The sequence below is a fragment of the Rhinolophus sinicus genome, chromosome 12 (genome assembly GCF_057876585.1).
Source record: "Rhinolophus sinicus isolate RSI-liver-muscle chromosome 12, RSI-T2T, whole genome shotgun sequence".
Lineage (NCBI taxonomy): Eukaryota > Metazoa > Chordata > Mammalia > Chiroptera > Rhinolophidae > Rhinolophus > Rhinolophus sinicus.
The window spans coordinates 21,538,988-21,549,254 of record NC_142512.1 but is presented as its reverse complement, the minus strand read 5'-3'; the positions used below and the strand labels follow the sequence as shown (position 1 = coordinate 21,549,254).

The window sequence follows — 10,267 nt, the reverse complement described above, 5'->3', positions numbered from 1 at the left end:
AGGCCATGTCTCAAAGGGCAGCTAGCCGCCCTACCCATGCGTTGGTTCTGTGCCTCAGGCTCCTGCCTGGCCTGGCCCAGCTGGCTTCCCCACCCAAGGCTGCCCCTGTGGCAGCAGCAATAGCCTGGGCAGAACCTGCAGTTCCATGTGAAGAGGCAAGGTCCTGAAGAAGGGCAAAGGGTGCATTCGCATCACCTGGGAATTTTATGGAAATTCCACTCAGGAGACCTGGGGTGGGGCCTGAGTTTCTGCATTTCTGATTCCCAGGGAAGCTGATGCTGGTGGTCAAGGAATGACACTTTAAGTAGCAAGTGCCGTGTTTCCCAGAAAATAAGATCTATGGGACCATCAGCTATAATGCATCTTTTGGAGCAAAAATTAATATAAGACTCGGTCTTGTTTTAATATAAGACCCGGTCTTTATAATAATAGTATAATATGATATGATATATGATAGGATGTGATATAATATACCAGGTTTTGTTAGAACTGAGTTTAATATAATAATATAATATAATACCAGGTCTTATTTCCCCGAAAATAAAACCTAGCTGGACCATCAGCTCTCATGCGTGACACATGAGAGCTGATGGTCCAACTAGGTCTTATTTTCGGGGAAACTGTGTGGGGACAGAGCCCCAGAAAGCACTTTCCAGGCTCTCGGCCTCACATAGACAGGTGCTGGCTCAGGTAGTAAATGGCCATCAACTGTGATTGGATGGCCATCAGCTGTGGCTAGTTGACCGTCAGCTGTAACCAGTGAGCCATTGGCCACTAATATAACTGCTGTGGCTATGCTAGCAGCAAAATGGGGGCTAGCAAGAAGATGGTGGCTGAGCTGGCAAGCGCGGATTGCAGAGGCGGATGCTGCCAGCGAGAATATAGTGGTATGACTCCCCTACTTATGGCTCCGTGGGTGTTCCTTTTTGGCCTCACCATGTCCTGCGTTCTTATGTGGGGAGCGGGAGCTGAGACCCCGCCGGATGCCCTGCATGACAGTGTCTGAAACACAAGTCCCTCCTAGAGCTTTGCCATTTCCCCGGCACCCCACTCCACAGTCTGTGTAATCACAGAGCAACCCTACCTGGTGCTATCTCCGTTTTACAGAGGAACTGAATGACGTGCCATTTCCCAAGTGAGTGGCAGCCCAGGATCCAGACCTGGCCTCCCGGTGCTTGGCCCACTGCTGATGGGACTGCTCTCCTGAGCGTCATCCTGGAAGCTATGGCCAGGGCCGGGCCGCTGCTCCACAGACAGCCGGCTTCTCTCTCGCCCAAAGAATCTAGAAGTGAGGCGTAGGTTTCTGATCCACGGGCTATACAGAACTAAGTGAACAGGAACACTCCTTTTTCTTCCTTGCAATCCACCCAGACTCCAGCTAATGGGGTCAGCTGGAACCCACCCTGCCTCTCCCCTAGAGCAGTGGGTTCACACCTCAAGGCTGGCTCAGCTGTCAGAGCACCTCCTGCAGGTGCTGGCCAGGTCACTCATAGCTCCTAAGCCACATCACCAGGAAGTCAAAGGTCTCACTCCAGGCTTGGGACTTCCTCCTTCCACTCACCTCCCTGACAGAGATCCTGTTTAGCTGGTCCTGGCCCCAACTTTGGCTATGATCCTCCTTCCTTCATGCCACCGAGTGCCCACCAGTGCCAGGTCCTGGATACGACGGTGACTGAGGCAGACTGGATGCTGCCCTTACAAAGCAGAAATAGTGACAATACAGTGTGACAAATATTCTCCAGGGGAAGCTTTGTGTCTTTTTTGGTCCCAGTCCCATTCCCTCCCGAGGTCCCCCATGGACAGTATTCAGAGAGGTTTCCCTGGCTGTTTTCTAATGTTTGGTACACCCTCCACTGCTGCCCTGTCTCCTGGGGAATCAGAGCCCAGCCCCGTCCTCCCAGAGCTGCTGAAGTGATGACCCTCCCCCAGCCAGGCCAGTGTGTTCAGGAAACTGCCTCCCCTGCCGTGACAAACTGCCCAGATCACAGCCAGAGCAGGCACCGTGGCCCTTACCTTCTACCCAGGCTTTGCCCCACAAGGGATGGTCCTGAAACAAAGGATTAAGAAATAGCCATTCCCCCCAAGCCAGCTGGAATGCAGGTCTGCAGGGCCAGGGTTTTCTGCCTGGCTGGGCTGTAGCTCTGCCAGGTCGGGGCTGAGTCAGCTAGGTCCTACTCCACCTCACCCCACCCCTCCCCAGGGACCAAGAACTGCTCAGGGGCACACAAAAGGTCAAAAGTCCAGCTCCAACTTGTTTATCCTTCCCCCAGGCCCATGAAGAGACATATCTCATTCTAGAACATAAGGGTGGAAAGGATCTCAGAATATTATTTAATCCAGTGTTTCCTAACTTTGTCCAACCATGATCAGACAATTTAGGGCACTGCTGATGTAGCCCTTCAGAGCGGCTTGCTCAAGGTCACCGCTGCGTCTGGAGTAGGTCCAGGCCTGAGGCCGGCCCAGAGCCTCTTCCCTCCCCTGCTTCCGCCTCATGCAGTGTCAGGGGAGGGCCCTCTCCCTGATGTTCTCCCAATGCCGGAGGGGACTGAGATGGGAATCTGGAAACAGGCCCAGGCTGCAGAGGCCACAGTTGACCCTGGTTTGCCCTAGGCACTCCCACCCATTTTACTTGCATGATTTCCAGCCAGAAAACTGGCTGGCAGGGCTGGTGAGAGAATGAGGGTAGAAATGGCAATAGGGGGCCAAGCCCTGTGACCAATTCTGGTTTGAAGAGATAAGTACCACCTGATTTGGGTTTGGGGGCTTATAGCTCTCATCAAAGCCAGTGCCTTAATATTGAATCCAATTCTGCCTTTCAACTTCAGGTCTTGGCTTTCCTTATAACCTAGAAAAGGCCTCCTTATTCTCTGGGAAGCTGGGGTCCCTGGATCCTATGGGGAGTCAGGCCCATCTCCAGGTTCCCATTGCCTTACAGATGCACGAGGGATGGTCTCAGCACATGGCACGGCTGAAATACCTGGCGATGGGAGGTGTTGAAGGGCTGAGTGACAACAAAAATGGATTCTGCTTGGGCTGTTGTAGCCAGGAAGACCAGTATACATGTAGGTGCCTTTAGGAAGCGAATCTCTGACCCTCAGTCATGAGCAGCCAAGGCTCTGCTCTGAGCCTCTGCCTGGCTTGATGCAAGTCTGGCGGCAGCCCTTCATCTTCTAGCAGCTCGGAAGAGTGGGCAGTCAGATGAGGTCTGGGCCGGCCATGCCCAGGACCAATCCCATGGCAGCTCAGGGGCTTCTGCCCACCCAGCAGCTGCCTGTCTGACCTATGGTGGGCAGACTGGGAACAGGAATATAAAGGGCCCCACAGCCCAATACTTTGGGAGCCAGAAGGGTCATTTCAGTGTGCTTAATACTGCTTTATTGTGATTGGCACTGCTAAACCCAGGGGGCTGATTCCACCTGGTCAGTAGCACTGTCCCGCCCATGCCCACAGCCCTTCCTCCCCTCCAAGTCTTCATCATTTAGGAGTGACAGGTGGCTGCACGCCACGAACTGCACACTGTGAGCGGTGCAGTTTTGGTTGGAAGCAGAGATGCCAGCCCTCACGCTTCAGCTGGTCCCTGAGCGGTCACCTCCATCAGAACCTCTCCTCTCCCGTGATTGATGGCACAAAGGGTAAACAGAGCCCTGTTCCAAATGGCTCCCCCACTGCCTGCCCGGGAGTCAGACTGTCCGGTTACGATGATACATCCGAGTCATAGGCTGACACAGCTCTGGATGAGGTGGGGGCCCCCTTATCCAAGGTGCATACTGCCTTTGAGGGGAGCTGCTGGTGCTGCTGTGGGTGGGGTCCCAGACGCATACTTCCAGTTGATTAGTGTTCACTTTACTCCTTTTGCCCTCTGTCCTCTGGTCCAGGCAGATCAGGGGCTCTGGGGAAACTACAGGAATTCAGAGCGAGGATTATCCTTTTCCAGCACCCTGTGAGAGACCAGAGAGAGCGTTCAGGTTTGACATGGGGGACCCTCAGTTCCTGGGGGAGTAACACAGGCTTTATTGGGTTGGCTGGTACAGGTATCACCCTCCCCAAGCTAAAGACGGAAGACAATGTCCAGAGAGGAGGGCTCTGGCAAGTGACCCTTAAGGCTATGGGGGCAGAAGTCAGTGGGGCAGGCTAGCCTGTGGCCCAGCCACAAGCGGAGGAAGCTCTCTGCGCTTCCTTTTAGCACATCTCTGTCTCCATAGTTCCGTCTGTAAAATGCGAATGGAGGCGGGCAACGGGGAGAGAACATAGCCTTGCCAAGGCGCAACGTCAGCCTGACCCTTTCCCTACTGCCCGTCTGCCCTGCCCTTGGGAAATGGCTCCCAGAGGGTTAGGCAGTCATCTGCCAGGGAAGAATCAGGCCGGGACTGAGACACCCACAGGGCAAGGGTTCCAGAAACAAAGCAGCCATTTCTGGTTGGGAGAAGGAGGAAAAGGAAACCTTTGGGATAAAGGGCATATGAGCACGGGTCAGAGTCCTGTGTTACCCAATCAGAATGGCCGGGATGAAGAGGAGGCCAGCTCCCAGGAGGAACGGGAACCCCTTCATGAAGTTCAGCGTGGCTGGGTAGAGCGAGTTGAAGACACCTGAGGCCGTCAGCATGGCTAAGCCATTCACACAGGCCACAGCAGAAAAGAGAGCACCTGTGAAGAAATAAATATCACCCTGTGGAGTCTGAAAGGCCTAGGTTCAAACGCCGGCCCCTCTACCTCGTCGCTGTGTAACCTGGGGCCAGTCACTTAATCTGAGCCTCGCCTTCCTCACCTATACATCCTACATTGTGTATTGTGACAAGGGCTCAATGAAGTCATGGATGCAAAGCACCTGGCATACGGGGGCTATGAAATAAATGGCTGTTCTTAAATCCATGTATTAAAAGTACACGTGGTATCTTCTAACAAAAGCCGGAGAAAAACGGTCTTTGGTTTATCCCCTTTGGAATCACCTCCTGTTTGAGATGAGTTAATTCTCAGATCCAACACTTATTAGCAGTGTGGTCACTGAACAAGTCGCTTATCCTGGGTTTCCATGCCCCTTCTGTTAAATAAGGATAACACCCATTTCATAGGTTGTTAGCGACATGAAATTCACATATAAAGCCCCTGTCACAGGGTCTGGCCCCCTGGAGGAAGCCAGTTAGTTAAGGGCTGTTCTTTTCTCCCGTTCCCCCTGGCACCTCTGGGCACAGTGAAGGTGCTAGGGAAAAAAAGTATATTAAGTGAATGAATGAAAGCCCCTGGGTTCTGAGGACAACAGGACCCATAGTGGGCTATAAGTGTCATCACCAGATCCTCCTTCCAGAGCAGACGGGGGAAAAGCGGATGAGCCAGATGTTTCCAGATTGGGAGTCTAAAGATCCAGAGGCCTGAGAAGCTATTCTTTATGGAAATTTCAGAACCCAAATTTTACAAAATGAGCAACAACCCAACAGAAGCTGAGATTAAACTCTGTCAGACCGTCAAAGTTGGAAAGGCCTGTAGATGTCATCAAGAGCAAACCACTGTTCAGATGAGGAACAGGACCAGAGAAGGAAAGGGACCTGCCCAAGATCACACAGCCGGTGGGTAACAGAGCCAGGATTAACACCCAGATCCCAGGACCTGCTGCTCTTAGAGGCCTGGGTTTGCATCCTAGCTCTATCACTTACTGAGTGACCTTGGGTGAGTCGGTTTAGCTCTCTGGGCCTCTGCTTTCTCATCCGTCACCTGGGGACAATGAAACCTACATCACAAGGTTGTTCGCTCCCCTGAGCTTGCCTGCTCTCACCCCTGTGACGCAGGGACCTTTGGCATCATCGCAGCCATTTTACAGATGGAAAAGCTGGGGTCTGCGGAGGGCAAATCCTCTGCTTGGTTTACCCCAAAGAACAAAATTGTGCCCTGCTGACTGACAACTCTGTTGTCTGAAAATCCATCCAAGGCACTGACGGTGGTCCTCCGCCACCCTGGGCAATCTGTCCACGCAACACTGGGCACGAGGAACCAGACGCTGGTTGACCTGCCACTCACCCTGCTCTGACTTGCTCACCAGCCGGGAAAGCTTGGCCCGAATAATGGGTGTGATGACTAATGACAGGAAGAGGAGTCCATATCCTGTGGAGAAAGAAACAATCATCAGGAAAATGGAGTCAGGGAGAGGGGTGCCCGGGAGAGGCAGCAGAGCTCCTACACACCCTAAGTGGGACTCAAGTTAGACACAGGAAGGACTTCCTTGGTGAAGGAGACAATGACAAAGGAGGAATAGAGACTCCCTTCTCCAGCCTTAGCCTACTTGCTACCTCTTTTATGAATGAACGCTGATTCCCCACCAACTGCGTTCTTGTCAGACCTCTGTGGTTCCAGCAGGCATCACCCATGTTGTAGGGAGATGGCAGGGCACAGAAAAAAAGCATGGGCTTTAGAGGCAGCCCAGAGTTCAAAACCTGATGCCATCATTTACCAGCTGTGTGGCCTTGGGCCTGGCTCCTACCTGTAAGAGGATACCAAGGCTTTCACCACAAGATGGGTCTGGGATGTAGTAGGCTAAATAATGGGCCCCCCATAATATCAGGACCTAATCCTTGGAACCTGTAAATGTTGCCTTATTTGGAAAATGGGTCTTTGCAGATGTGATCAAGTTAAGGATCTTGAGATGGGGAGACTATCCTGGATTATCAGGTTGGGCCCTAAATGCAATCACATGACTCCTTTGTGAGTGGGAAGCAAAGGGAGGTTTGACACAGAACAGAGAAGGCACACAGAAGAGGAGGCAGTGTGACCACAGAGGAAGAGATCAGAGTGATGCAGCCCGAGTCGAGGAATGCCAGCAGCCCCCAGAAGCCAGAAGAAACAGGGTACAGATTCCTGCCTAGAACCTCTGAAGGAAGCGTAGCCTTGCTGACACTTTGATTTTTGCTCAGTGATACGGATTCTTGACTTCTTGCCTCCAGAACTGTGAAAGAATAAATTTGTTGTTTTCAGCTACCAAATTTGTGGCAGTTGGTTACAGCAGCCCTAGGAAATGACTATATCAGGGAACACCCATGAAGAGCACAGCGTAGTAAGCACATGTGAAACGTGAGTTCCTTTTCGCTTTGTGTTTAGTTACTCACAGGCTTACACCGCTTCCTTCACAGCCATTTCTCTCCCTTGTGTGACTATTGCCTCCTCGGCAAAACCGCAAACCCCTGGGACATAGTGGATTCTCCAAAGTGGGTATACGATGAGGCACCCCAAGGCCCCTTCAGGTGTCAGGCCCCCAAATCCCACCCTGCTGAGGCTCCCCAGAGCAATGACAGTGTCTTCATGATCTCTGTACCCCTGCGGGATTTGACCCCAGCACCGAGTCCATGAGAAATGCTGTGGGGGGCGGGGGGTGGAGAGAAAGGTACCTGGTCCCTTTCAGCCTCACTGTCCAGGCAAGCAGCCAACTTAATAAGCTTGTGTTTACTGAATGGCTGACTTTGTACACAACACAGTTTAGGGCTTAATCAATATAAATCTGTCCCTTTAAAAAAGTTAACTTCCTCATTCCCAGCTGCCCCTCTCCCACCAAAAAGAACTAACCTAAGCAGAAATTTAATATCTGTGGTATGAGACCGGCTTTTCTAAAAACCCAAAGAAGCTGACCAAGGATATTTGAGGTAGGTCCTGTGACTCAGAGAAGTGAGTATTAAGCATTAATAGGATGGACTTTGTCTAAGAACACCATGAATATAGGCTGTGGAAGGCCAAGGAGTGAAGCAATTAGTGTATGAGCCATACTTTTGTCTGTTGTTCTATCTTACTAATAATATTTATGATTGATAACGTGGATTAATTACTTTAGCTATTGAAGGTCTATATTTTTATGAGGTTTTTTTAATGAGGTTTCTTAAGTGCCTGTCTTCCAATGCAGGTGGGAGCATAACAATGTGTCCAAAGACAGAGGCATGAGCCATATTTGGGGGCAGCAAGTGGCTGGCCCCAATTTTCACCCAGTGCCTCTGGGACAAACTGTCCCTGAGCCCACACACGTTACCTGTGAACATAAGGGGTGTGATGGTAGCAAACGCAAAGACCACCATCCCCAAGATGTTAAAGGCCAAGCCAATCTCGGCCACCCAGGCATCAGCCAGGCAGGACTGCAGAAGCCGCAGGCCCAGCAGGCTGCTGAGGTACTGGAGGTGGCCAGCCGCAGACCCGTAGCCAATCAGCTTGGAGTCCCAGCAGAGGGGTTTGCTCAGCTCATAGATGGTCAGGATGTCCTGGGCCCCAAAGTGCACAGTGATCACCACAAAGATGACCAGTGAGTACAGGGCTAAATGCTTCCTGGACTTCTCCGGGGCTGGAGCCATGTAGAGCTGGACAATGGATCGGTGGTGACGGAGCGTGAAGAGCCGGGCAGGTGTTGGCTCCTTCATCGTCTCACCAAAGCAGAAAGCAGCGTAGAGAGTCATGGTTATCAGCAAGGCCAAGGCCAGCCACAAGGGGTTGGCATAACCCTGGGCCTGGAGCCAGTGGCCCCCAAGGAGGCTCGCCAGCATCCCTGCCACTCCAATGCATGCTTCCAGCAGGGCCATTCGGATGGTTCGGCTGTTGTTGGAGCTGACATCTGCCACGGAGGCAAAGCTAGCAGCCAGGAGGCCGCTGAAGTCGCCGAGGAGGGCACACAGGATGCGGCCCAGGACGAAGTAGCCCACGTGTAGCTGCAGCTGCACCACAAAGATGGACACCAGAGCCTGGAGCAACAGGCCCAGAGAGGCCAGCACCAGCAGCGGACGGCGGCCCACGCAGTCACTCCAAGCCCCCAGCAGGGTGGATGAGAAGAGTCCCACCAGGAAGCCGCCCAAGTTCATGTAGAGGGTCCAGTGGGAAGTAAGGGTCTCCACTTCCTGTGGGGGCACACTCTTACCAGGGTGCTCTTCCTCACTCTGGGTTGTCCCCTCCCCCCCAAAGCCATTACCATCCTGGGAGCTCCAGGACGAGGACTTTCTTGGGAGCCCTAAACCTCAGAAAATTTTAGTACAACTCTCAAAAACTGGCCCTGGAAGGAGATTTATGGGAAATGGACCTAGGTCCCTTTCCTTTCCTTTTACCTCGTTTTGTTAACTCTAGAGGCTGGAGGAACCTGACGCATCCCCTATACTGCACTTCCCGGTCATGCCCACCACCCAACATCCACAACCCCCGGCGGCCCCCTCAGCTACCCCCACGCTCTCGCCTAGGGCCCGCTCCCAGCCACGCTCCTCGTTTCTCCCCGCCGCAGCCGCTACCTGCATGATGGGGTTCACGCTGTGATTGCTGCAGCTACCGCGGTCGCGGGTGCCATTGTAGCCGAGGTCTGCACTGAAGCGGTACCATAGGTACTGCGTGGTGAGCGGGCCCTGCAGGACCAAGGAGAAGTTGGCAAGGAAGACGAGCGGCTCCACGGGGCCGCGGCACAGCACAGCCCGGGTGTGGACGCGGGACTCGCCCAGGGGGCTCGCGCGCCCCTCCATGCGTCTGCACGTCAGGGTTGGCGCGAAACGGATGGCGGGGCTTTCTGCGCCTGCGTCCTGCGTCCGACCTACCCTTTTAAAAGATTGACGGGGCGGGGCTAGAGCCTCTGTCTCCTTCACTTTCGTCCCGCCCCGTCTGAGCTAGCAAGGGGCTCCGTGGCCCAGCTCACTGGATGACATCACTTGCAAACTATGCGAGCATATTGTCCTGCAACCCTCCTTCCCAGGCCTAGAAACACTCATAAAATAATAAGAATATCAGTACTTAACATTACTGATCGTTCATCGTGTGCTGGGCACTATACTAAACTCTGCGCGCGTTTATCTCGCAACAAGCCTATAAGCCAGCCACTATTGATCCCAATCTAGAGTTGAGGGAACAAGGACTTTGGGGGCCCTCCAGGCCCAGCTGGAAAAACACATGACTTCTGATGCCTATGCCTATGTTCGGTGCTGTAACTCAGTGGTAACAGTGCAGCCTAGAGTTTTATTTACTGTCTCGGTTCCATTACATAGGCTCTGCTGCTATTTTGGACACAGCACTGTGGTGGGGGCGGCCTGTGGGTTCCCTGCTTCCGCTCCCCACATAAGAACGCAGGACCCGGTGAGGCCAAAAAGGAACACCCACGGAGCCATAGGTAGGGGAGTCACACCACCATATTTTTGCTGGCAGCTGGGTTGGAGACACAGGAAGCAGGAGTCACACTTTTGGCAACCCTCAATGCTCTGCTTGCAGGCTCAGCCATCATCTTCTTGCCAGCCCCCATTTTCTGCTAGCATAGCCACAACAGTTATATTAGTGGCCAATG

At 53.0% G+C, this 10,267-nt stretch overlaps 1 protein-coding gene across 1 annotated transcript; it reads right to left on the bottom strand.

Annotated features, from left to right (window-relative positions):
• Positions 1–3,358: 3,358 nt before the first annotated feature.
• On the bottom strand, positions 3,359–9,531 carry SLC46A1 (solute carrier family 46 member 1). The gene is made up of 5 exons (XM_019731406.3): positions 9,234–9,531; positions 8,000–8,852; positions 6,010–6,093; positions 4,488–4,644; positions 3,359–3,938 (listed from the first exon to the last, which is right to left on the bottom strand). The coding sequence occupies exons 1-5, from the start codon at positions 9,456–9,458 to the stop codon at positions 3,899–3,901; spliced, it is 1,359 nt and encodes a 452-aa protein (XP_019586965.1). The 5' UTR covers positions 9,459–9,531; the 3' UTR covers positions 3,359–3,898.
• Positions 9,532–10,267: the final 736 nt, after the last annotated feature.